Source organism: Terrapene carolina, unplaced genomic scaffold (assembly GCF_002925995.2).
Source record: "Terrapene carolina triunguis isolate 2854851 unplaced genomic scaffold, T_m_triunguis-2.0 Scaffold68, whole genome shotgun sequence".
Classification (NCBI taxonomy): domain Eukaryota; kingdom Metazoa; phylum Chordata; order Testudines; family Emydidae; genus Terrapene; species Terrapene triunguis.
In genome coordinates, this window is record NW_020664419.1 from 35728529 (window position 1) to 35756436 (window position 27908).

At 38.5% G+C, this 27908-nt stretch overlaps 1 protein-coding gene across 1 annotated transcript in view; it reads left to right on the plus strand.

Moving 5' to 3' along the window:
• Positions 1-22211, plus strand: part of POT1 (protection of telomeres 1) — a 149973-nt gene extending 127762 nt beyond the window's left edge. Inside the window, exons 14-20 of the mRNA XM_026648918.2 lie at positions 1608-1615; positions 2073-2278; positions 5905-6040; positions 8732-8823; positions 13069-13160; positions 17716-17821; positions 18820-22211. Of these exons, the coding sequence (XP_026504703.1) occupies positions 1608-1615; positions 2073-2278; positions 5905-6040; positions 8732-8823; positions 13069-13160; positions 17716-17821; positions 18820-18932 (753 nt within the window). The 3' untranslated portion in view covers positions 18933-22211. The remainder of the gene's footprint in view (positions 1-1607; positions 1616-2072; positions 2279-5904; positions 6041-8731; positions 8824-13068; positions 13161-17715; positions 17822-18819) is intronic.
• The last annotated feature ends 5697 nt before the right edge of the window (positions 22212-27908 follow it).

Consider the following 27908-nt stretch of genomic DNA (forward strand, 5'->3'; position numbering starts at 1 on the left):
AAGGGTGTCATAAGGAGGAGGGAGAAAACTTGTTCACCTTAGCCTCTGAGGATAGAACAAGAAGCAATGGGCTTAAACTGCAGCAAGGGAGGTCTAGGTTGGACATTAGGAAAAAGTTCCTAACTGTCAGGGTGGTTAAACACTGGAATAAATTGCCTAGGGAGGTTGTGGAATCTCCATCTCTGGAGATATTTAAGAGTAGGTTAGATAAATGTCTATCAGGGATGGTCTAGACAGTATTTGGTCCTGCCATGCGGGCAGGGGACTGGACTTGATGACCTCTCGAGGTCCCTTCCAGTCCTAGAATCTATGAATCTATGAATCATAGACTTTAAGGCCAGAAGGGGTCAAAATGATAATCTAGTCTGACCTCAGCCTCACCCACCCCCTTCTGTAGTAGGCCCATACCTCTGGCTGAGTTAGTGAAGTCTTCAATGAATGAGCTTTATTTTAATAATCCATGGTATACTTCAGTTCTAACAATATAATGACATTGTCCTTTATTAGACATCTATATTTTACAATTAATAATTAAAGCTGTTACTGGTTTAAAAAAAAGAGCGTTCTTCATTTGAGTAGCGCTGTCAAAAATTTTATAGAACTTTTTTAATAGGAAAATGCTGATTCATCAAAATCAAAACGTTCCATGGGAACGTCACTTTTGACAAAATATTGTTTTAAAAAAATTGAAGCATTTCAGTAAAGTCAGAACATTTTGCTTTTCATTTCAAAATTTTATTTCATATTTAATTTTATTTTTATATTTTTATTTTATTTTAAATAAAATATTTTAAAAAATGAAAAATTTAAAACCAAAATGTTTTGATTGACCCAAAACAAAAAAGTTTGAAAAATTTTGTTTGGTGAGAAAATTTCAAAATTTGATAATTTTGTTCCAATTCAGAATGAAATGCTTTTGAAAAAATGGAATTCCTGTGAAATGCAAATTCCTGACCAGCCTACAAGAATTACACACACACACACACACACACACACACACACACACACACACACACAGAGTACAGGGACTACAACTTTGTTCTTAAAAATTAAAAATCATGTAGCAAATGAATAAATAAATACATTGGGTACAAATGTCAATAGAAGAAAAAAACAGACACAATTAGTACTGAATACTCTTGCATACAGTACAGTCATGCATTCAGAAGCATGCTCTGGTTGGAGTTTTGCCCTTGATTTCTTTGGGAGCAGGAATCGGTGTGGGTAAATGCTTTTTTAAATAGAGATATTCTGAGTTTCTGACATCCTTTAAAAAAAAAAAATCTTTTTTTTTCATTGTAACGATGTTTCGTGTCTCCTTGTTGCTATTCCACTCAAAGCCAATAAGGCTTTTTCCCCGGAACAGAAAGTGTGCCAGAACATTTGCTGTTAAAATTTCATAAGCAATCCACTATCTTTGTGTTCATAATTACACTTATACATTGGGTTGATCCTGCAATCTATTCCACCATGCAGAGCAAGGAATGCAATGTGTTTGCACTCCAGCACAAGTGCAAACAGTGGTTATGTGTGGCACAAAGTAAGGTATTGTCTTGCAGTGGAAAGTGGTCTCAAACAGCTGCTGCTCTTGTTTTCTTTTTTTGCAGAATGCATGGTAAAATAGAGTAGGATAATCTGGGTTTCAACGCTAAAGAGACATGTAGCTATGTGACCATTGTAGGGCCTATTCCAAAGCCCAGTGAAGTCAGTGGGAATCTTTCTGTTGATTTCAGTGTGGGCTTGGATGAAGGTATTAGGCTTTACCCCTGCTGATAGACAGGATTAGCTTTCTTGGCATGCAGCAGCAGGCTCATTCATGCAGGACTAGTTTTCCTTGAGCTTATATGCACAACACTCCACACCTTTGCTGTGCACCATCAAACCCTTAAATTGCTACAACTTGTATATTATCTTTTGTCAAAGATCAGTGTGGAAAGGTGAATTTTCCTGTATATGCTGCTGTTATAATAATATTTCAATATCTTGTTTGTTTAAAGTACTGCATTTCAGCTACTAGACTATTGAAAGAGAAGCTGCTACTATTTACCTATTGCTTTCTAAAATGTTTTTAGGCAAGAAGTTCCAGATGGAGATGATTTTGACTTAATATTAAGAGACTGTGCAGCTTCAGCTCCAAATCCAGAAGTACATAATTCATTGTGGTATGATTGTGAAGTGTGGGATACAGAAAATCAGGGGCAAAGAAAAATAGCTGTTCATTTTGTAAAACATGATGAGCTGCTTCAAGAGCCAGAAGATACTTTGATTATGGTACAAGGTAAGATAATTATATTACAGTTATACCACCTAGGATGGCGCAGTGGACTTTACCACTAGAAATTTAGGATTTAAGTATCTCTGATTTAAAAACAAAAAGTTAGTTAGTGAGTTGTATTTAAAAACAAGCATACGCATATTAGAATCAGCTTTAAGTGATGGTAAAATCCATTAGAATTTTAGGGTTAGAGGTGATTGGTTGAGTCTCTGAAGTTTTCAGATAAAATTTATTGCAAAAATAGTGGGTTTGGATTTCTGTAAACCAGACAGGAGTCAGATACCTTTGTATCTGATAAATCCAAACCAAGAAGCTTATTGATGATGCAGTTTTAAAAAAAATGTACTGTCTCCAGCTGGGCTTTTAGGTAGGTACAGATCTGATTTGGAATGGTGATTGCAGTCTTACCAAAAATCTTCAAACGTGGCTGGATAAATAAAAGGCTTCTGATAATGCAAACCCACTATATACTTTGTCAGCCTCTGGATGTCAGTGTTGTGTCACATAAATAAAGCTGAAGCAGTGTGCTTTTTATCTGATTGCTTTTTAGGGGGAGAGAAAAAAAGCCACCTAACTTTAAACAAAGCAATTTAGGTAAAGATATAAATAAGGATGTTTGGATAGAATATAAGTAAGAAATTTTTGCACAGCTTCACAGTCTGAATTTAAAACAAGGGCACAGTATCCAAGTGGATCAATGTGGAGGGGCAAGGGTGAGTCAGTTGGCCCTTTCCATGGACAGATCATTAGGGTTAATGACAAAGCCCCTTCTGTTTGCTACTTAGTTTATTATCTGACTAGTTTCAACAGTAGTCTGCTTTGTGGTGTGTCCTCAAATTCTTCAATCTGTTGATATAATTTTCTTCCTTTGTAAAAGCCCTGTCTCCCCAGTTCTGTGTCTGTTTTTTTTTTCTTCTCCTAAAATAACCAAACCATATACCTTGCTCTGCAAATCATTGGAAGATATTAAAGCCCCAGCAGCTGAATGTTTGAGAGAGAGCATGTGGAGTGGAAGTGAAAGACACAATTGTAAATCTTCATATATTTACTAAAAGAAACTTTAGCTGACCAGTATTTCAGTTCATTTTCTCCTTCCGAATACTGACAATGGAACGTGTCTAAAAAAGATGGCTACTCTCAGAATTTGGGCTTTTTACTTTTTTCATTTACAAGTTCTGGGAGGAATTTTGTGTGTGTTTTCAGATACATCCTTCCTTAATTTCTCCACATACACACAACAGCAGCTATTCTTCTGGCCAAGTAGATCTAAATATTACTCTTGGTGTTGCATAAGCAGCTTGCTTTAGTACAGTATGAGATCCTCCCTTCCCCGGGAAACCAGATGCTGAGCCATGTTACTTCCACAGGATTTTTTTTGCCTCTGTTGAGCTGAGAGTTGAGATAGAGCTAAATCCAGGAAACAGATCCACTGCTAGGTCAGCCTTTATTTAAACAACTTTTAATGAACATAAATAAAACTAATTTGTAGCAAACCTTAAAAAAGGTGGAGTTTAAGATATTGATTACATTTAGATTAATATGTACTATTCATTTACTTCCATTTTTATCCAGTAAATTCACTCTGATTCATTTCAAATTACAGCTATTGTTACTCCGACAAATTTGTTGATGTTGATTTGTTAGTACACTGAAATCATTGTCTAGATTGACTTTATATTCCAAATACCTTTAAATTATGGAGGCATCCCAATGGTTCCATAGTTAAGGCTGTACTGAGTTTTATGCTTAACGCATGATTTAAATCCTTCGTCTGACCGTAACATTTCAAGCATTGTGTTCTGAAGAGGTTGTTGCTATGGCAGTGGACTGGATTCTATTCTTGGCTCTGCTATGTAACCCTGAGCAAGTCACTTCATGTCTCTGTGCCTCTATTCCCCTCCCAAGCTTTATTCATCTTTTATGGTTACATTGTAGGTAGGTACTGTCTCTTACAATGTATTTGTACAGTGCCTAGCACAGTGGGGCCCTGATCTGGTTGGCTTCTCTAGTCATTCCTGCATGATAAATAACAGTAATAATAATACTAAAATATATGAGACAAAGCCATAGTTCCTATAATAATGCTTTTGTAAGATCTTAAATCTAATTTAAGCTAAAGTTGTTTTTGCAGAAAGTTACTTATTTCAGAAAATTCACTCATATATTTCTTTCCTATTATCCATTCAGGAACTAATTAGTTCAAAAGTTATTTAGCCAAAAACTAGTGGTTATTAGGTGCATAACAATAATTACAGGGTTAAGTGTATCAAACTGGTTCTTGAAATTACAAGGAAACACAATTACACTGGTCTGAGGTCAGAGTGTTTCTAGATTCAATCCAGCAACCATATCAAACAAACACTGCTATGATTGATGGACCTGTGATCATGTTAAGAAATGACATCTCTGTATCTCTAAGGGATAAAATGCATGTCTTATGATACTAGACCAGGCTGGGCAAACTATGGCTGGTGGGCAAATTACGGCCCATCGGACCTTTTAATCCGGCCCTCAAGTTCCTGCTGGGGAACGGGGTCGGGGGGCTTTGTACGGCTTCTAGAAGTAGCACCATGTCCCCGCTCCAGCTCCTATGCGTAGGGGCAGCCAGGGCCAGGGGGCTCCACATGCTGCCCCCACCCCAAGCACTGCCCCCCACAGCTCCCATTGGCCAGGAACCATGGCCGTGCCCCTGCCCCTTCCCTAATCCCCCTCCCGCCCTCTAAACCCCTCAGTCCCAGCCTGGAGCACCCTCCTGCACCCCAAGCCCCTCATCCCCAGCCCCACTCCAGAGCCTGCACCCCCAGTACGGAGCCCCCTCCCACACCGTGAACTCCTCATTTCTGGCCCCACCCCAGAGCCCTCACCCCCTCTTGCACCCCAACCCCCAATTTTGTGAGCATTCATGGCCCAGCATACAATTTCTATACCCAAATGTGGCCCTCAGGCCAAAAAGTTTGCTCACCCCGTACTAAACTCAGGTAGCTTCTCCAGTAATATAAAGCATTCATTTCTAGTTTTGGTAAGTTACCAAGTAGTACTTAAAATCATATTATTATGTTTACTACTGTGTTGCATTTTTCCCCTCACTTCAGTTCTGATACTGTTTTAACAGCTACTTGTTCTCATATTGCTAGCTAAAATGTAATATTTTCTACCACTTAAAAGCTGGAATGTCAAGCTGTTTTCTAGTGGAATAAAGCGTATTCTAGTTCTGGTTGTTCTCAAGATAACAGCCACTAAAATTGCTGGAAATGTAGTGAAAGAAAAAGCAAAGTGTAACCCGAATAAAGTTACTTTAAGGTCTGCTATCTTGTTAGCTACTATTGTTGTTATGAAATATATTTAAAACATATGTTATGGTAACTTACAACTTTGATTGCACATGTAACACATGTGGTTGTGTTAACATTTTGCTGTCTTTGCATGAAGTGATGAGTCACTTAAAATTTTGTGTGGTTGTTCCTATACTTTTAATACATGCAGTACATTAAGGAGTTCCATCAACACTGGCCTGCATATAGTGATGAATTACAGATGCTGAAATGGATATCCAATAGGCCAAGAAAGATGAATCAAGTAATTTAGCATTAAATACAATTAAGAAAACATTTTTTTTCTGCTTTTAACAGGGGGGACGCTAAAAGAAATCAGAAAACTTTCAAGAAGATTTAAATGTATTATACCTGTGAGATCAACGAAAGAAGATCTTGAGTTACTAGACCTTTCAGCTCCCTTCCTTTTGCAAGGGAAAATATGGCATTATGGGTAGGTTTAAAAAAAAAAGTCTTAATAGTTTAGAAATGGTTGCAATTAATAGATGTATAGAAAGTTAGTTTGTTTCAGTAACTTAAATTCCAATGTCAATTGCAAACAAGTATAACTTTACCTTCTAAAGCTTGTTCTTGAAAAGAATTGTCCATGACAATTTCAAAAATTAAAATTGTATGGAAGAAGAAGACATTGATCTGGAGCCTGAACGTGAAACTTATGCTACCACCACTATAGTTAAGAGAAAAGAAACTTACATTATACACTTCTGTATTCAGGAGTTGTCAGCTTTTTTTTTTTTTTTTTTTTTAATTACCCCATTAGGTTAAAAATAGCTTATTCTCAGCCCACAGAATTTCCTATAATTCTTTGGATGGTAGCGAGGGGTAGGAGGGTTTCCTCAAGGGTCAAGGCTTCTAGGAGGCGGTGGGTATAGGAGCTCATGGGCCAGGAGGGTCAGGCTGCTAGAGGTGTCAGTGCTTGACTATATGCATATATGCCCTCCTATGCACTTTAAATGATGTGCTACAGCCTCTACTTGATGGTATGAAAAGATGGTTATTTGAACTTATCAGTTTTTTCTGCTTTAAAAAATAGAAAAGCTCTTGGCCATCAAGAGATGCCTACTTACATGCCTCATTGAGGCTAAGGCATTGGTGATACCTTAGGTTCCTGCTGGGCACAGGTCATCACCAGTACAAAGTACCACCCTTTGAGCTTTCAGCATGCCCCATGTGATCACTAACTGTTTGGCAGCTCAGCTTCGTAGATGGGGCCTGAAAGTGTTTCCTTGTTCCTAGATGTCTGTCTCATAAGAGCCCAGTCTTATAACTCTGCCCTACAGGAGATATTTTCCCTCTTTAAATCTTTGGGTTTTACTGTAAACATTGAAAAATCACACTGGTTCCTACACAGTCTTTCACCTTCCTAGGGGCCACCTTAGATATGACAAGAGCCCTAGCTTTTTTGCCCCAGGACAGGTTTTGAGATCTTCTTCAGGCAGTAAACCTAGTTAGGTCCAGAGGAGCAGGGGCAGTAGTTTTGCATTTGGCCTGATGGCAACTTGTACCCTTGTTGCCCTCTTTGCATGAGTATGGATGTGTCCCTTGCAGAGGTGGTTGAGTCTACTGTGCAGACCAAATGATGGCCTGTACATGATAGTTTCCCTTATTCAGAAGGTTTTGTGATTCTCTTTTGTAGTGAAAGCTCCCAAAGTTTGTCTCAAAGAGAAGCCCATCCCACAGCCAGCACCTTGAATAATGGTAGGCACAAAGGCCTCCAAACTTGGGAGCTCATTTAGGAAACTTGAAGGTTTATGATGTTTCAAAGTCTCACTTGTGTGTACTTATCAAAGCATAACAAGTTAAGACCTTTACAGTAATATCAAATATGCACCAAGGTATGGTTAGTGTAGGGGCTATCCTTGAATTCCCTGACGTCTGTACATTTAAAATCTCAGCCTTTGCAATTGTCATTAACGGTCTTACATTTAATCTGTGTAGAATGTTTGGGTATTATCTTATTGCCCGTTTAGTTGTCCTAACTTTGAATGCCATATATTCTATGTAACATATTTAAAAGGTATGAATTATTTTCCTGCAACGTATTAAACCAAATTCTGCTATAATTTACTCCACGGTAAAACTGGAGTGATTTTATTGATATCTGCTTCACACCAGTGTAAGTGGGAGCAGAATTAGGTCCACTGATTCTACATGACAAATTTGCTTTTAAAGCTAATCTTAAAGATAATGAATGTCAATTTTATGTTACAAATGTAACATATTAGCACAGAAGCTTATTTTGAGGAGAGAATAATGCTACCGTAACTTTGTTTCTTGGGGCAAAAGAAAACAACTTTATATGGACATCTCTCAACGTAAGATATTTTTATCCACTTACAGAATTGTAGTTGCGGTCTTACATCCTGTAAAAGTTTGATGATGATACATTACTACTCCAGGAATAAAAAGGAGAGGTTCTTTTAATAACTTATAATTACAATATTTTAGGCACAGGTTAAGACAAATTCCTATACTAATAATCGTATAATCCTATTGTGTTTTTAATACATAGTAGAGTTTCAGATTTATTACTGCTCTTACAAAATGGCACTTTGTATGTATTATTAAACCACAAAAAGTGCTAATGTACGAATATGTGCTCAGTTGGTATTGGTGCACAGTTAGCCTTTGTTATTCAATTAGGCTCTTTCATGGGTCAAAATAACTTACTTTTTGTAGCTGGTGATTCATAAGGAGCATTAATGTGGTTTAGTACTTTAGATGTTGAATGAAGCTTCTCCGCCTTAAAAAATCTGATTTGTCAACTGTGGATCTTTTCATAGTGGAGGCAGTTTGCATCCCCACTGAGTAACTTTATTTGAATACAAGTTTGTCGCATCTGACGCGCATTTAACATGCGCGATTTCAGCTTTATGCGGTCGGCAAAAACAAAAAGAGAAAAATAACAATTTTAATACTGTAGCTGTAGTGCAGGCGATTCCGCCTGCCATTACACTCAATGTAATTTTGACTATACACAATTTTCGCTTTACGCGCTGACTGCGGAACGTAACCCCAGCGTAAGATGCGACAGACCTGTAAACGTGTTTGGCGCAGAATGAAACAGCTAATAGTTCATCACCTTGAAGTCTGTACACTATCAGCATTTTATTTTAAATGTCAGGTGCAAACAGTGTTCGAATCAGAAGACTATCCAGAGTCTCAGTTCCCTTGCAGAAGAAGAACCATCGTGGGAGCCAACTGAAATAGCACGAGGTTAGCTAACATCATTATGACCTGAAATAGATTGTGCCTTGATCCTTAAGGTAGATACAAATTGTCTCACTGAATGGATTACACTTTTGCTTAGATCTTTATATATCCTATGGATGCATATGTATTTGCATTTTGTGGGCTGGAGTTAAATATATGATTACCTTTTTAAAATATTATATTAAAGACGAACTGAAAAACTTTTTACCTGTCAGAATGTGAGATCATTGTTTAGTGTTTATTCTGCACTAGGTGGCATTTTTAACAATTAAGATAGTGTAGGTGTAACGAATCTTTGGTTACATACTTATAGATGTCTATTGTGAGCTATACACAAATATGTAGCATCAGGAATAAAATTTGTACCATTCACAAGTCTTCCACTTGAGCCAAATGTGACTCTTCCTTAGCTGTGAGTGATAGTAAGGTTTGTATCTTTTGTAAACACTACCATTAGAGGACATAAACACTAGCCTACTACATAACCCAAGGAATTGGTGAAAAGTTAATCGCCCAAGTCAAAAGGGTTTGAGCCCCTAATTCTCCTTTCTGCTTTTGAAAATCTCCCTATCTATTCCTTGTGTTGTTTTAGGTAGTCTCATCAACTGATGGAAAGAAAATAGAGCCCTGGGAAATACAATGGGTAAAGAAGATAACGGTTTGAACTGTTTCTAAATTAAATTATTTTAAATCAGTTCACATCCTAATAAGGATTTGCAATCTCAAGCAGTATCTAAGTCTGACTGATTTTATTAAAGAATACAAACTACTGCAGAAGCATGATGTGTCTCACAAATATCCTCTCATGTTTATTCTGTATTAATAAATGTAAGCTAACACATAATTTACAGTATCAAATTGTGTTCATTAGAAATGTACTCCCCCCCCAAATAAAAAAAAACTAAATTCATTAAATGAAAGCTTTCCAACAAATTAAATAAAAGCAGTGGTTGGGAGATTTTTAATTCCTCACAGCATAATTCAGCAACATACCAATGTGGCTACTGCATGAAAACCAATTTTGTCTGGCCAAATAAATAGCTTTGGTTTGGTTAGATTGAACCCTTTGCTTTCAGAATGTACTGCCCTGACATATTTTAGTCACTGAGTGGTTGGATCATGGCAGCATAAACAGTGTAGGACTATCCAAAGTACCATGGAGTACATTTCTTTTTTTATAGGTAAATACTTGATCAACTATTTAAATTTTTTTTCCCAGAATTGTTTAATTTAAGATAGCACAGATATAAAATGGGAAGATATATAAATGTCTGTAATACAAGAGTAATGCATATAATATATAACTAATATTTCCATAAGAATTTCTGAGTTCATTTGAAAAATATGAAGGTTCACATGAAAAATATGAAGGTTCATAAGACAAGAAGTGTGTTAAGAAGCATCAGTTGTTTATATTCAAATATCTATGGGTTCTTACGAGTCCAAAGTGCAAAGTCTTCCCTATTTTACAATTGTGGACTCCTTTTAATGGAGTCTAAACTCTTACTAAACAAAATTTCCTGAAAGTGACCTAGTCTGGAATCATCAGGAGAAACTGAATAAGTGATATGTAAACAGGTCATCCACCTTTTTCTTTGAAGAAACTTCAACAGTGTTTCTGTAGAGATGTCTATTCTCACATAACTTCAAACATATATTGCAAGCAGTTATTTTTACTTACTTTTAAAAACAAATTGATAAAATATGTGAATATATTTCTAGTTTTAACTGATTATAAATCATTTGCGCATAGAATCAGAATAATAGAAATGTATGACTGGAAGGAACCTCGAGAGGTTATCTAGTCCAGCCCTCTGTGCTGAGGCAGGACCAACTAAACCTAGACCATCCCTGACAAGTGTTGTCTAACCTGTTCTTAAAAACCTCCAATAACAGGGATTCTTTAACTTTCCTTGGAAGCTTATTCCAGTGCAATTTTTTTTGTAATATCTAAGCTAAATCTCCTTTTCTGCAGAGTAAGCTCATTACTTCTTATCCTGTCTTCAGTGGATTTGGAGAACAGTTGATCACCATCCTCTTTGTAACAGCCCTTAGCATAGTTGAAGACTGTTACCAGGTCCCTCCTCAGTATTCTCTTCTCAAAATTAACATGCCCATTTTTTTTAACCTTTCCTCATATGTCAGGTTTTCTAAACATTTTATCATTTTTGTTTCTGGACTCTCCAGTGCCACATATTTCTTAAAGTGTGGCACCCAGAACTGGACTCAGTACTCCAGTTGAGTCTTCACCAGTGCCAAGTGGAGGAGGACAACTACCTCTCATGTTGTACTACATATGATATTCCTGTTTATACACCCCAAAATATTAGCCTTTTTCACAATTGCATCACGTTGACTCATATTCAATTTGTGATTCACTTAAACCCCCAGATCCAGACTCCACTTTAACCCCCATATTTCTGCAGTGCTACTCCTTAGCCAGTTATTCCCTGTTTTGTAGTTGTGCCTTTGGTTTTTCATTCCCAAGTGTAGTACTTTCCACTTGTCTTTTGCTGAATTTCATCTTGTTGATTTCAGACCAATTTTCCAATTTGTCAATGTCATTTTGAATTCCAATTCTGCCCTCCAAAGTGCTAGCAACCCCTCCCAGTTTAGTGTCATCCACAGATTTTACAAGCAAGCTTTTCACTCCATTATTGAAGTCATTAATGAAAATATTAAATAGGACCAGACCTTGGACAGGCCCCTGCAGAACCCCACTAGGAATCTCAAGCAATATTCAAAATATAAACCATACACAGACTCTTAATTAAAGATTGCCAGGAGAGAGTATAATTGGTAAGTAGTTGCAATAATTATATACATTATGTACATAGTTTTGAATCTTTTTTGTTTGACAGATGACATAGTTAATATCAGTGGGAGAATGTACCTAGCCATTGAATTTTCACAGATGGGTTTAGTTAATTTCAGAGTACCAGTCAGGCAGCTTTTTTTATTTGAGTAGTACTTGCCCAGAAATTTTAACTACATCATATGGAATAAATTGTTTTCCCGTAGATAATATATTTCACCAAATATATTGCCGTATGTTAGTTTAGAACACGATCCTGTTATCATTGAACCAAAGGCAAAACTCTCACTGATTTCAGTGGAAGATCAGGCAGAAAGAGATCCTACCACATAGTCAGAAGTTAGGATGTATGCAAACATTTGCAACATTTTTACTAAAGAGAAAAGAGGTACTTTAGAGCAGTGGTTCTCAAAGTCGGTCCGCCGCTTATTCAGGAAAAGCCCCTGGCTGGCCAGGCCGGGCCGGGCCGGTTTGTTTACCTGCCGTGTTCGCAGGTTCGGCCGATCGCGGCTCCCACTGGCCACGGTTCACCGCTCCGGGCCAATGGTGGCTGCGGGAAGGGCGGCCAGCACATCCCTCGGCCCGCGCTGCTTCCCGCATCCCCCATTGGCCCAGAGAGGCGAACTGCGGCCAGTGGGAGCCGCGATGGGCCAAATCTGCGAACGCGGCAGGTAAACAAACCAGCCCGGCCTGCCAGAGGCTTTCCCTGAACAAGCGGCAGACCAGCTTTGAGAACCACTGCTTTAGAGCATTTTCTGTATTTTTCTAAACTCTTGAGCAAAACTGAATTTCCATTCTAAAGTGGCACTCTATACGTAAATCTTTCTGAGCATCTCATTTTACCTGCAACACAAAATGTTTTCACTTAGTGTATAATAACATTGTCATGAATCCTATATGTAGAGCTATGTGAAATTTTTAGTGAAAATACATTTCACTGAAAAAATGCAGATTTGCTTCAAGCAAAACAATTAGCAAATTCAAGTAGATTTTGGTTAATTTTTTGTATTGGTGGGAGGAGAGAGACGAAAAAACAACTTTTCATTTCAGAAATGCATTTTGTTTTGGAATTTCCCTCAATTTTTTATAAATATAAAAACCTTGAAATCAAAACAAAATGTCTGGTTTTAGGCTGAATGAAACATTTCCATTGTTTGCTTAAAAAAAACCCTCAGAAATGTTTTGTTTCAGGTCAACCTGAAAAGATTTTGTTGTTTAGTTTTCGGTTCAGTGTTGAACTGAAAAATCTGTTATTCGCACAGCTCTAATTATAAATCCACAACCTCCACCCGTCCAAGTATCTGATTATATTTTAAAATTATAATCGTACAATAAGTCACATAATTAAAAGCAAGTCATTTCAATTACCTTGTGTTGTGATAATTTTGTCTTGAATATTCAGTACCTAAAGCAAAATATTTTTCCCACACTAGTTTTAGGTATTGAGCCACTCCAGTATGTCTTTGTTATGAAGTTTACACTTGATGATGGCACAGGAGCACTGGATGCATACCTCTTTGACTATGTAAGTAAACAGAGAGTAAAAAGATGATGGTTCTTGTTAAGTATGGTCTCAGAGATGTTTGCATGTGTATATGAATTTGTGCATTCTCTTTGTCATATCCAGTATTTTAAAACAAACTATTATAATGAATGTACAAATTATTAGCACTATCCACTGGTGAAAATGCTGTTTAGGTCAATATCAGATAAAAGGTAAAATGGGAGAAAAATGTGTGTTCAAGTCTTAAAATGGACTGAAGAGAGGAACTGGAGTGGGGGATGTGACCCCCCCACACACACACACCAGGGCACAACCTGGACTGTGGGACTGCTGTGTTCCCTTTAACTCTCTGGATCATGGTACTCTTACACTGCTCTGCTAGTGACTAGCAGCCCCTTCTGGCTTTGCTCTCACACAGCCATTAGCATATGAAGGCACACCCAAAGTTACATGCAGGCTCTCACAGCCTGTCATGAACTATACACAGGGAGACGCCAGCAAATCCCCCCAGCCCCAGTCTTGCACCCCAGAAATGTACCGTCTTGCACTGATCAAGAAGGTCTTGAGCATTGTAAGCTCATTAATTAATTCACCACTCCTTCAAAGGATAGTGGACGTGCCCCAGCCTTTGTAATCTGAGCAGATTCCCCAAGTTCTTTAGACAAACTCACTGGTAAAGATAAAAGATTAAAATAAGTTTATTAACTACAAAAAGATAGATTTTAAGTGATTATAAGTGGTAGGCATAGAGGTCAGAGTTGGTTACATAAGAAATAAAAGGTAAAATTTAAGTTTAAATCATAAACTTTATCAAACTAAGCAAGAGTTGAATCAAGCAGTTTTTCTCGCCCTACTCTGGAGTTGCAAGCAGTTCACAGTTCTTAATACACAGGCTGAATTCCCTGCTCAGCCTGGAACCAATTTCCCAGTTCAAAGTCTTTTCTGCCAAAGTCTTGTTGCCTTCAGAGTAGGTGGGGCAGAAAGAGGCAGACTCTTGATGCCACTGTCCCTTATTTTATATGCTCAGTTCATATTCCTGGAAAAATACTGACTCAAACATGGAGTCAAGCATCACCTGTCCTGATACCTTGTTGAGTCACTGAGTTAAGCAATCCTCATTGTGTAGAGCTTGAGGAACTGTCTCTTATTGAATTGTAAATCTCTTGTTTGCAATTCCCCTGCTGGTCAACGGCTAGTGAGGGTTGCTTTTAACACACATCTGGGTGTGGGTTACCCCCTTTGTTGCCATTGAAGAGCTTGCTATCGGCATCTCCTAGACTCTCAACATATTTCAGTAACAACCATGTAGCAAAATCTCATAACTCCATATACAATGATGATATACATATTTTGACAGAACAATGAGTTTCAGCAAATCATGAGTTTTCATAGGATACCTTACAGGGCATTCTTTGTACAAAATATCATAACCATGCACAAGTGGTGAATATGGGGGGTACAAGATGCAATTTTGAAGTACAATATGTCACAGGGGTATTCAGCACTCTGTGTTTCCACAAAGTCCCTGGCTGAGCTGGCTGAGTTTCTCTCTGTCATGGTGTTAAAACACCCTGTCTGATTGCTTTTGATGTGATGATTGAGAGTCATTGAGAATGACTTTTTTGGGGGGGTTAGCTCAGGATTTTATGACTACTCTGACAACTCTGTTTCCTTACTGGATAGATTCCAGCCAAAGCCATATAGCTGTCCATTCTCTAAATCTAGTTTTTTGATCTAAAGGTCTGAGTAGTGTGGGCTCTTGCTTGTCGTGGACTGACTAGTGCCTTCTAGGTTGTATTCAGCTAGCCTCCAAATAAATGTTAGTCCCTGCCCCCAGAAAGATTATTGTTTGCCTTACCTAGACACTTGGTCTCCACATTTAACATAAGATTATACATTCACTCTTAGTGACTTTACACACTTTGCTTAAATTACGTGTCTCCGTTTCTCAATTTTCTAAAATAGAAATAATATTGGCCTGCCCATGGGAATGTGAGGGATTAACTAAATGATTCTAAAGTGCTATGTAAAGGTGAAGTATTATTTTTCATATGCATATGTAATAGATATATAACTTTGTGGAAGTAATGGAAGATCCTATTTCATACATTCATGATGGCAAAGTTAAATTAGTTGTGAGTACTCTGCATGTCCTAGATTTTGAGTAGCTGGGCCTGCATGTTTCATTTATATACCCTGTTTCCCCGAAAGTAAGACAGCCCCCGAAAATAAGACCTACTTCCAGTTTTGCCTCTCGCTGTAATATAAGGCATCCCCCCGAAAATAAGACCTCCCCGATAATAAGGCCACCCCGGAATATAAGGCCCCGAAGCTCCAGGAAAAATAAGACCTCCCCTGAAAATAAGACCTAGCGCATCTTTGGGAGCAAAAATTAATATAAGACACTGTCTTATTTTCGGGGAAACAGGGTAGTTGTTTGCATGCAATAGACATTTATTTTGGCTGTCCTTTTGGTTGTTGCATACCTGCTGATAATTTCAGGTAGGAATGTAAATGTTAAGAAGTATGAGGGCTTTGATAAGATGAATAGATGCTGATAATACTAATCTAATATAACATTATATTTGTAATATATTACACTGCAGCTTTGGAATTAACTAAAGCCAGTTGGGCTTTTTGGTCCCTGTGTTTCACAGCTTGGGACAACCTGACCTCAAATACATACAAATTAATATATACGTATATTTTTACCCACTGTGTCAAGTGGCAATAAGGGGGAAATGTTTTCCCATTTCTTTTCTTTAACGCATTCTGTATAACAGGTTAAAAGGCTCTTCTCTTAAAATATGAAGGCCTTTAGCTGCAAAGGAAGCTGAAGCCCAGCAATCCCCACTTTCTTCTCTTTTTTCCTTTCCACTGCCCCTCTCCCCTTCTTTGAAAGCTGTTCTTTTAAATTGAGAAACTAATCTGGGGGAGCTGCTGACTGCTACAACTGAGTTGCAGGGGGAAAAGGCAGTTTTCTTTTGAAGTGTAACCTGCACTTCAAAAGGAAACTGCCACTTTCTTCTGCCCAGACTAAGGTGCTCCAGGAGTGCTTGAGAAGAAGCTGGGTTGCTTTGAAGTGTAACTTTAAACTACCTTCCAGTCAGATTTCTATAGTAACGCTCCCAGTTCATTTTCTTAACCTGATAGTCTAAGTTAAAGGAGCTGGGGAGAAGAGTCAGGAAAAATTAAAGTGTGAGTTGAAAATGTGTCTCTTTTGCCATAAACAGTTGTTATTTAACAGTTATATTATAGTGCCATCTAGAGGTCGACCAGAAAGGAACCCATTTTGCTAGGTGACAGGTCAGCTGGGCTCCGGGGAGAGAGAGTCGAGATTGGCCAAGAAATGTGGGGGAAAGAGGAACAAAATGAAAGTCTGGTCAAAGTTATGTTAAAATAATTATGCTGTAGTGAAAATTGTTGGGAAAAGGCGTTATACAGTTCCCCTTCTGTTTTATTTCATCGTCTACTTGGGCTACTTTTTACAGTGGGAAGATAAATTGTGTAAAACCCACCCATGTCTCTTTTCAAACTGAAGAATGAAATTCAAAACGAGAGTTCTACTTGCATAGGTTCAGATTCCGACACCCATCCTCCTGTTTAGTGATATCTTACTCCTCAGGATTTCCATTAATAGCAATGGACTATTTGAGTGGTAAGGTTGAATTTAAATAAGGATGGCACAATCCTGTCTGTAATTTCTGTCTGTCTGTCTATTGTACTTATATGACCCCCATCACTGTAGTATCTAGAGCTGAGCAATGGAGGGGGGGTATTATTTTTGCCACACACACAAAAAATTCATTTTGGGGTCTCTGAAACTATTCACAAATTTGTGACTAATTTGTCAAAAAGTTTTGCCTAAAAAAAATGAAAAATGTTTTTTCAAAAAGTCAAAATGTTTCATGTCAACCATTTTAAAACATTGTTTTGACTTTGTTTCAAAATGTTTTATTTAGAAAATTTTGAAATATTGTTTTGACTTTCATTGTGAAATGATGTTCCATTTTTAAATATTGTGCAATTAAAAGAAACCCACACAAAATGGTGAAAAACATCCAAAGCTGACTGAATCAACACAAAAAATGAAAAAAGTAATCATTTCGTGTCAACCTAAAACATTTCAATTGATTCAAAACAGGAAAAAAAAAAAAAGAAAAACTGAATTTCAGTTTGAATCAAACCAATTTGTTTTTTCACATTTTTTGGTTCAGCCCCCTGCCAATTGAAAAATCTATTATTCACTCAGCTCTAATAGTGTTTGAGTACCTCACGATCTTTAATGGATTTATCTTCATGCAGTATGTGTGTTTGTAAGGCATTAATGCACTTTTTTGGTGGTCTAAGTCATTGACCATACTACATGTCTCAGGGTTAATACCCTACTCGTGCATGCTATGGTTTGTTTCTAGCTGTATCTGGATCATTTTAAAAACACTGAACTGAATATATTGCTCCCTTTTGTCATTTTAGTCTGTTCATAAGATTCAAGAGCCTGCTAAAATGACACTAACTAATGACACCTGATTTATTTTTCTCTTCTTTTCTCCTCAAACCCTTCCACTTTCCTCAGGAAAAGTTTTTCCAGATTCCTGCCTCCGAAGTCCTTACCAGTAGTCTTCTTCAGGAGAAGATGGAAATGATCATGAATATACTTTGTCCTTCAGGAACAAAACTAGGTCAGCTTTTTGTAATCTGCTACTATATATGTAAAGTTATGTTGAATTCACCATTTATTTATTATAAATATGATGAGAACACAGACCAAATTCAATACTACAGAATTGTAAGGAAATTGTTACTTACTTTTGTTTAGTGTAATATGTTCGGTTTGTCCTTTTTAAAAGAAGGGCCTTTGGAAATAGGAGTAATAATTCAGTCCCTACAATGGTAATGAGGGTGTGCAGCTGTTCACTCATGCTGGCATGGATTCAGTTTTATATGTATACATGCATGTCCAGGCAGAGCTAGATGTGTAATTCACATTCATATGGAAGTTAACCAAAACACCTTTATTTAAAATGTAACAGAAGCATAGTGACAATTAATAGAGAATTCAGTCTGAGCCCCTCACTTTAGGCCGGATTCTTCCATTGAATGCACATACAAAGTTGGAGTACCCTTTCCTGCAGGAAATCCCTGTGGAAAGTGACTCAGGGTAAGGAAATCTCCGTGAAGATCCCATCACAGAGTTACTCTGAGCATTTCATCTGGGGGCCCAAAGTGGAAGCTTCCACTGGACTGTCTGCACAGAACTGTTTGTCTTTTCCATAGCTCTGGCCCTTAGGAGCCTGTTTCCTCACAGTGCAAGTCCAAAGCACCCAGGCACCCTTGTCTCTGGGGACCTTCTCCCACCCAGTGCAGTGGGTGTTCCATGGAATAGAAGATATATCCCTAGGCTGCATTATCTTCTCCAAGTACAAACCTTTGGTGAGAACAGAGGGAGAATAATGATACAAGTCCCACTCTGCTGCCTCCTCCTCCCAGGTGGCTCTCTGTACCAGCAGAGAGGAGAAGCGTTTCTCAGTGGAGACTGATCAACCCCTTCTGTGCATAAGAAACTTCAAAATCCATTTTTAGTTTTCCTTTTAGTCAGATGAATTATGTGTTAAAGTTCCACTTTTCTTATAAAAGCTGGAAATACTATCAAAATGTGTAATTTGTTTTTGATTTGTAGATGACTTGCCATGGTTGGAATGCTTCATCAGGTCTTATAATGTCAAAGATGGAATGGAACAGCAAGTTTGCTATCAAATTTTTGACACTATGGTTGCTGAAGACGTTATCTAGTGATATGTATTGCAATTTAAGAGACATGCAATTTATCGACATTATCGATTACAAAAAAGTTTTGAAGCTATAAACACCATACAAGGTTTTGTATAACATTTAGTGTATCATGTTCTGTCTTGAGAAATATTAATCAGGAAAACAAATGCCTTTTTCTGCATCTCACTTGTGCATGAAGGTTTTAGCTCTTCTGTTCTTGAATTAAAATGAATTGGACATATGCTAAGAGGTATTTATTACTTGCTCTGGGCCCAACCCAATGAGTCAAGTGGCAGGTAAGGTGCTCAGCACTTCATGGGATTGGTCACTGCGTGGTTGAGACTGTTAAAAGTGGTTTAATATCCAAACATTCCAAGCTATTACACAATTGAAAATTATCAATAATGTTACTAAATTCTGCTGTGACCCACAGAGTCAAATTTAAAGGGACATTGTAAAATGTAAACATGTTTTGTAATGTATGAAGAACAGTCAGCATGATTATGCTTTGTTTATTTATCTATTTTAATACAAAAGAGTAAGTGATTTGAGAACAGCTGTGGAAACAGGGCTCTTCCATTAAATTGTATTCCCTCACTTTATTCTGTACAAATCTATTTTAGGGTTCTGAAAAACCATGGGTTTTTTCCTTACTTTAATTTCTCATTGATATGTAGATTGTAGCGAGCTCTTCCTGCAGTCCTTATGTGTGCAAGTAGTGTAATTGACCTCAGTGGAGCTATTTGCATGAGTTAGAATTACTCATCTGGTTAAGAATCATAAAGTCAGTCCATAAAAGCAGGGATATTTAAAATATTAAAATGAATACTAATATTTATTAGATTATAAGGATGGTAAAGTCAGACATATTTGGGGCCATATCTGACATTGCTGCTCCTTTAAATTGTATGTGTATTTGCAGAGGTTCTTGCACATAGTTTGGCTAAATTTAGTGTCCGATTATACTGTCTCGATTGCTTTTCTCTTTTGTATAATTGGATTGGATGGCTAAATTTAGAGACAGCATTTTCAGGCCAACAAGTGACTAGTTGGCTACCACAGTGGAAAAAAATTGCGTGCTTTTACCTTGCATTCTAAAATATTTACCCCAAATTCAGAATAATTTTCTAGAGAATAATTTAAATGTAAAAATTCTTGTTAGGGGACTATGCTTCTTGTCATCAAAGGAAAAAATCACATAACATTGCACGGAATATTTTTTTTAAATAGTGCTCATAGTTGACTAGTACTTTGATACTAAATACAAATGATTTTACAGTGTTCTAAGAGATGATTAGTAGAATAAGCGATTATATCCACTTACAGTTTCATCCAAATGTCAGTAGATTTTGTGGGGTACTTTAAAAATCACTCTGGGCCATAGAAACAATGAGCTATGACCCTAGAAGTTTATCAATTATCATGTGGGTAGAAGGTGCGTTAACATTGGAAGCCGATGGTTCACTTTCAAGGAGAGGAGAAACTGTCAGCCTCATTGAATGGGACCATCAACTTGCCAAGCAAGGAACAACACTGGCATTAGTTCTGAAAGCAGCTGCTTACCTACCCCTGGCCTGATGAGAGATACTGATAAATGAATTATTTTTAAGACTTGAACACCTACGTGGGTGTCCAAATAATTTCAGTGGAATTTAACTCCTGAAGCGCTCATCCATAAGAAATATACAAGGGTTTGTTTGCTATGTAATGGGTAGTTTAATCACAAAAACTATAGAGCCTGTATTTCTGGTTGTGTTACATGACATCACAAACCATATTATGCACTGCCAATCATTAGTAGAAAGTATGTGTTAAATTGTAAATGTTTTTTAATGTAAATAAAAAGTCATGTTCCTGTACATCATTGCAGATATCTATTTTAAAGTAAACCTTTTGAAAAGTAATAGATCAGAATATATAAGGCTCACACTTCAGTGTAAATTTGTTTTCACCATCTCTAATGTTTTTGATTTGTGGCAGAACATTTTCAAGTCATTTTATGATTGTAGATATGGCACTTGAAGTTGTCTGGCTATTGAATATTGTAAATATTTAGCTGATTAATGAACATGATTTAAAATAATGAGCTCTTTGCTCACACTTAACTTTTGGATAGCTATTTACAAAACCTCTCTGCTGCCAATGGCCTTTATCCAGCAGAGCACATTCTTAGATAAGTTTGTTGAATTGGAACCTAAATAGCTAAATGTCTTACCAGATGTATTTTATGAGATTTTCAGTGCTCGTGGAAGATGTTGAATTTCTCAGAACCGAAGACCACGGTTCACAAAACTTGTCTCAATGTTGACCTTCTGGATCCTTCTTCAGGAGTGATTGAGCTGTGTTTCATCTCCATGACTGTTTTATTCCTTAATGCTTATGTGGAGACTGCCAACTTGGAAGCCAATTGCGATAGTAGCTTCTGTGATGCAGGCAGTTTCCACTCTGATCTGAATTGAGAGCACAAACTCACTCCAACTTACTGTAGGCCACAGCTGTTACAGTAATGACTTTCATTCACTACTGACCTGGACCAGATACCATCTTCTGCATAGAAGCAAGAAATTTCATCTCCCATTTTCAGTCTCTTGGTCACATTTCTCTAGTTTCAGAAACACATTTTAAAAATAAATCAAAACTGCCTTTCTGAATTGAGTGAATGAGATTGCTGAGATCCATCGGTGTTATAGTAGTTATCCATAGAATTAATTTATTACAGACGTTTAAAAATGTTAAGTTTACATTTGATATAATTAATGTTGGAAAAATCAGAATGCTTTGAATGGTGAATCTGATATCTGCGATTTCTCATGGAATGCAGAAAATTTCATTTAACATCCCCCACTTTCTCTCCACTCCTTCTGCCGCCCTTTCCTCCTTCCCCTCCCCCCCCCAACCCCCAATATTCAGTGCTTCACCATTTAAAAATTAATTGCTTGCTTATAAGGGATCATCAGTTCTCTGATGCTCTCTTCATGCTCAGATCAAAATAAAACAGCTAATTTGAGACCACTCTTCCGTCATAAATTCAGGATGTTCTCCATATGTTTAGTTTTCACTGTCTGTGAGGCATATTTTGGAATCTGCTTTAAATGTTCATGGATTTTTTTTTTGTTGCTACCTCTTCCACATAGGTTTCCATTTCTACTTTGGCTAAAATTTGGCAAGAATAACTTTTATTATGCCAACCAGTTTATAAAACACATGTTTTGAAGCCATAAAGAGCTTTGTCTTTTGGTGTTAGCAAGTTTCCTGTTTGGCCAGTGTGGCGAGCTGATCAGCACAGGTGACCATGCAGAGCTCATCAGCACAAGTGACCATAGAGTCCCAGAATCGCAAAAGAGCTCCAGCATGGACTGAACAGGAGGTACTGGATCTGATCGCTGTATGGGGAGACGAATCCATGCTATCCGAACTCCATTCCAAAAGACAAAATGCCGGAATATTTGAAAAAATTTCCAAGGGCATGAAGGACAGAGGTTATAACAGGGACCCGCAACAGTGCCGCGTGAAACTTAAGGAGCTCAGACAAGAGGCAGAGAGGCAAACGGCCACTCTGGGTCAGAGCCCCAGACATGCCACTTCTATGATGAGCTGCATGCCATTCTAGGGCGTGCCCTACAACTACCCCACCCCTGTGCTTCCCTCCTCCCCCACCCCTCCCAGGTTACCTTGGCAGTTATCCCCCCATTTGTGTGACGAATTAATAAAGAATGCATGAATTTGAAACAACAGTGACTTTATTGCCTCTGCAAGCGAAGATCAAAGGGGGGAGAGGAGGGCGGTTGGCTTACAGGGAAGTAGAGTGAGCCAAGGGGGCAGGTTTTCATCAAGGAGAAACAAACAGAACTTTCACACCGTAGCCTGGCCAGTCATGAAACTGGTTTTCAAAGCTTCTCTGATGCACAGCGCGCCCTGCTGCGCTCTTCTAAGCGCCCTGGCGTCTGGCTGCGTGTAATCAGCGACCAGGCAATTTGCCTCAACCTCCCACCCCGCCATAAACGTCTCCCCCTTACTGTCACAGATATTGTGGAGCACACAGCAAGCAGTAATAACAATGGGAATATTGGTTTTGCTGAGGTCTAACCAAGTCAGTAAACTGCGCCAGCGAGCTTTTAAACGTCCAAAGGCACATTCTACTACCATTATGCACTTGCTCAGCCTATAGTTGAACTGCTCCTTACTACTGTCCAGACTTCATGAGCCATGGGAGCAAGGGGTAGGCTGGGGTAGGTGCGACCGCGCGGTGCTGCTGACTGGGAGAGCAGCCTGAGGCAGAAGCCTCCAGCTGGCATGATATTCCAGGCAGGACTGAATCTCCATTAGACGAAACTTAAAGAAGAGAATGACCTGGAGTCATTCTCATTTTTGTCCAGGCGCCCCCAACCGACCTCACCGAGGCCGGCCAGGAGCACCCATGTCTGCCCAGTCGCCCCCGACCGACCTCACTGAGGCCAGCCAGGAGCACCCATGTCTGCCCAGGCGCCCCCGACCAACCTAACCGAGGTCAGCCAGGAGCACCCATGGGACGATGACCACGGTTAGCAGTCGTATTGTACCGTCTGCCGTCCGCAAGGCAAGGCAAGGCAAGGGGATGCTGCTGTGTAGCACTGCAGTACTGCGCCTGCCAGCAGCACCCAGGAGACATACGGTGACAGTGAGCTGAGTGGGCTCCATGCTTGCCGTGGTATGTTGTCTGCACGGGTAACCCAGGAAAAAAGGCGAGAAACAATTTTTTGCCATTGCTTTCATGGAGGGAGGGGGGCCAGACGACATGTACCCAGAACCACCCACGACAATGTTTTTGCCCCATCAGGCATTGGGAGCTCAACCCAGAATTCCAATGGGTGGCGTAGACTGCGGGAACTGTGGGATAGCTACCACAGTGCAACACTCTGAAAGTCGACGCTAGCCTTGGTACTGTGGACGCACTCCGCCGACTTAATGCGCTTGGTGGGGACACACAGAATCAACTGAATCAAATCAATTTCTAAAAAATCGACTTCTAGTAAATTGACCTAATTTCGTAGTGTAGACATACCCTTAGAGGTGTAGAGAAAAAGCTGAATTGTGTACAGCAGAAAAGAGGGATTTAAGGGTGTTTGAAACAGTGCTGCAGTGTTCTGGGTGGACCAGAGGGAGGAAAGCGTTTCCTTGACACCATAACTGCTTTACTTTATTGGACACTGTTAGTTTCTGACATGGCTATAGTTTATCTTCTCCATATACACATATAAGATGATGTTTCAAAAAAGCTGCTGTAACTTGGTCATTTGTCTTTAATTCCAGTGATTTGAAATTCATGAAACTGGTTACAAGCCCTCTATCCAGATGCTTTCTTTGTTTGCAAAATTTGTCCACTTTTGAGTTAGTGATGTTCAAATATTCTGAGTTTCAGATACAGCTTAAATGGTTGAATCTTGCAAATAAGTTAATCTTTACAGAGAAAATATGGATGACAGCACTTACATGGCTGTCTGAAAAAAAGCTGAAATTTTGATCTGAAAAGCTGTTAAATTGCATTTGCACTAGCCTACTCCTCCTGTTTCTGCATATGCATTTTGTACCATACTGTTTACTATACATGCAGTGTACAAAATGTCAGTGATTTAAATGTGGCTTTTTTGTATACTATGATTTACATCTTCACAGATCTGTTCACTTTTAGCTGTAATTTCTGTAGGCTGACTAGCAGGTAGCTATGAATTATAGGGACTGTAACTTCATTGAAGGGATTCTGGTAACACTGTCAATCAAAGAGTGCAGCTCAAGTGTCACCAGAACCCCAAAATGGAACACTACAACCCAATCATTAAAAATATACTGTATTTTAAAAATAGATCTTATTCTCCTCTCTCTCGGTCTCCGAATGACCCCTGTAGTAACTGATCCTCAAAGCATTACTGGAGCAGCTCTTCACGTGAGTTGAATATAATTCACAGGCATAATTTGAATTACCAGAGGGGATTTTTGCACTAGGAAGCAGCTACCCATGTATTGCTCTACATTAATTTGGTATTCCATCTGGAAGGATACCCTTCATGTTACTGTCTACTATGCTAAAGGTGCAAAATCCTGTCAAAATCTGAAGGAGTTGTAGTAACTGAGTCTGACATAAACCCACAAAAACAAGGAATGTCAAAGATAATGTTGCCATGCTGTCCTTAAATTTCCCATTGTGCCTAGATATCTTAGACATATGGTACAGTGCATATGGTCATACTATTCTTAGACTACTGTAATACTAAAACTGTATGAAAGTGACACCATTTACTTAAATCAATCTACCCTCTGAATTGTGGGTTTGTTTTTGTTTTTCCTGCTGTTGCTACAAGTAACACCTAAGAGCACTATAACTTGAAAGACACTAAAGAGAGGAATAATTTTTTTTTCCTCCCAGATTGTTAACACATTCGATAGCGTACTGGTGCTTTCTCCATTTTCCCTCTAGTCAGTTTTGCCTGGTGTTTGTGTGGGTCTCTCCCACAGCCATGGGGGAGACAAAAACATTTTTAAACATAGGAAATCTGATTGTAAAACCACAGAATTTAACAGGGACATTTAGAGCCAGGGACTGTACTTGAAACCACCTTCATATCTCAATTTTAAATTGACGATGTCTTTTTAATCTCTGAATTCCTTTGCTTTTGTCCGTTTAAATCTGGGCCTTATTTTTATTTGAAAAAATAGTATTTGTTTCTTGGTGGTTTTTTTAACGTATCTAGTTTAAAACTGAAATTCAGTTTTCTTGAGTTCCTATGAAAACTGACAGTGCATTTTCCAAAATATAATCTCTTTTCATCCAAAAATCTTGGTGCAAAATTGCTACACATTTTGATCTTTATAATTTGATCAATATGTTGACTACCTCTTTAAAGACTATTCCTATCCATTAGTAAACTATCCCCTTTTAAGAAGTTTGTAGCACGGTGCAGTCTCCTTTGATTGAAGGTTCACATCCACAATTGGTCAATTCAGTCCGTATTCTTAGGCGTAATCTTGGATTCCTTATTGATGCTGAGCTCCCACATTGCAACAGCTATGAGTAATGCTTTCTACTATATCCGGTGGCTAGGGGAAATTGTCCCATTTAGTGGACAAAGACCTGGCCTCTTACTCACAGTTTCATCACCTCTCAGGCTGGATTACAGCAATGTAATATACATGGGCATGAAACCTTCAGCACTTGAGAAACTCTAGTCAGTACAAGACACTGCAGCACATATCAGTAACACAGGCTATCACAAGCACATCACATCTGTCCTCTGCTCGCTACACGGAATTTCAGATCAAGTTCAAAGTCTCAGTCCTCTTCAAAGCACTCCGTGGCCTGGGCCCGGGATACCTAAACGACCATTTAAAGCTCCACGATGAGGACCGTGCTCAACAACTTCACTCCTCTGGCACAGTGAACTCTCAACAATAAGAGTGAAGTTTATCTGTGTGGAGACAGACCCTTCTCTGAGGGTGGTCTGCAACCGTGCAATGAACTTCCCCTGGAACTAAGGATTATCACCACTTTCTACTCCAAGTGTAAGATGTATTTCTTTGATCTTTCCTTCTCTAATATAAAAACATAGCATGAATATTTATTTAATAAATAAATAAAAACCCTACCAAAACAAGACACTTCACTGCACATGCTTCTCCCTCTGGGGAAAGGATGAGAGAACAAATAATATGTGACAGATGCATAGTCACGTTGCTTAATGCACTACAGGAAGGTGCCCAGATGCTACAGTAATGAGCACAGTGTGCAAACCGGAATAGAATAGTATCGTTTTAGAGAGGGTATTCAAATCTATTTGGAAGTCAGTACTATTTCTTTGCTCACCATCCCTGGAATTTGTATTTTTGTAACCATCTCCCATAAAAGGATCAGTTTACTTCTCCTGTAAGTGATAAGTTGACTATGGGCAAAATTCTGAGCAGAATTAAAATGTAAAACCCCTTCACTGAATATAAAGACTCTTTCACCTTGCCAAGCATTATAGTCTGTTACCAGTCTGTCACTTCTCTGACAAGGACTTAGTCACACAAGGATTACTTATAAAATGCCCTTTCATAGAAAGCATCTCAAGGCATTGCAATAGGAATAGGTTTCAAAGCTCATTTCAATCTCCTCTAGGACTTGAGGAAAACACGAATGTCTTTAGCCTACTTTTCAATCTGGTCAAAGAGGTATCTAATCTGATACAAATGGGCAGCACATTCTCATGCTTTTGAAACACATTTCAGAGGATGTTGAACCAGGTACTATTATTTTCAGTTTAAATGTTGAGAACACTGATTAATGTGCATCAGAAGAGCATAGAGTTGGGATGGAAGGTCAAGCCCACATATGGTAACACGGAGAAGAATTTTGAAATTGATTCAGAAATGTAGGGACACTGATACACTGGCTGGAAAGCTGGGGCAGGTGGAAATGTGATATTTTCTGCTTGTCAGTTACCTTTGTTAGAGAATTCTGGACTGGCAAACTTGTTTTTAAAAGTGTTCACCTACTTGGGTGATGAGGGCCATAAAAGTACTTGGGTAGCTAGAATTTAGAATCCATGAAAGGTACTGGATTGACAATCCTGAAGACTGATCTTATCTGTGTACAGAACAGATCAAGCTTCAATTCCTGGGTACCGTGCCTTGGAGGATCCCCTCTGAAGATTAGGATATTGAGGTCTCCATTCCCATGCAATGCTTGGCGTCCCTGCCTAGATTGTCAGCAAGGGTGTCAATTGGTCACCAGCTGTAATTTGTGTCATATAGACACATCTACTAGGAACTGAACTGAAACAATCTATATATTTCTCATAATCCACTGTAAAGCTATCAGTTGGTGACACCTTTGGGTTACTTACTAATCTAGATTGGCAGTCTGAATCCAGCAGGCAAGGAAAAAGTCCTGAATATTTCACCAACAATTGCCTTAGCCATGTTTTTCTCCCACAAAGCCCTGTTGTTGTTTAAACTTATTGAGGAAGACTGAATGTTAGAAAAATA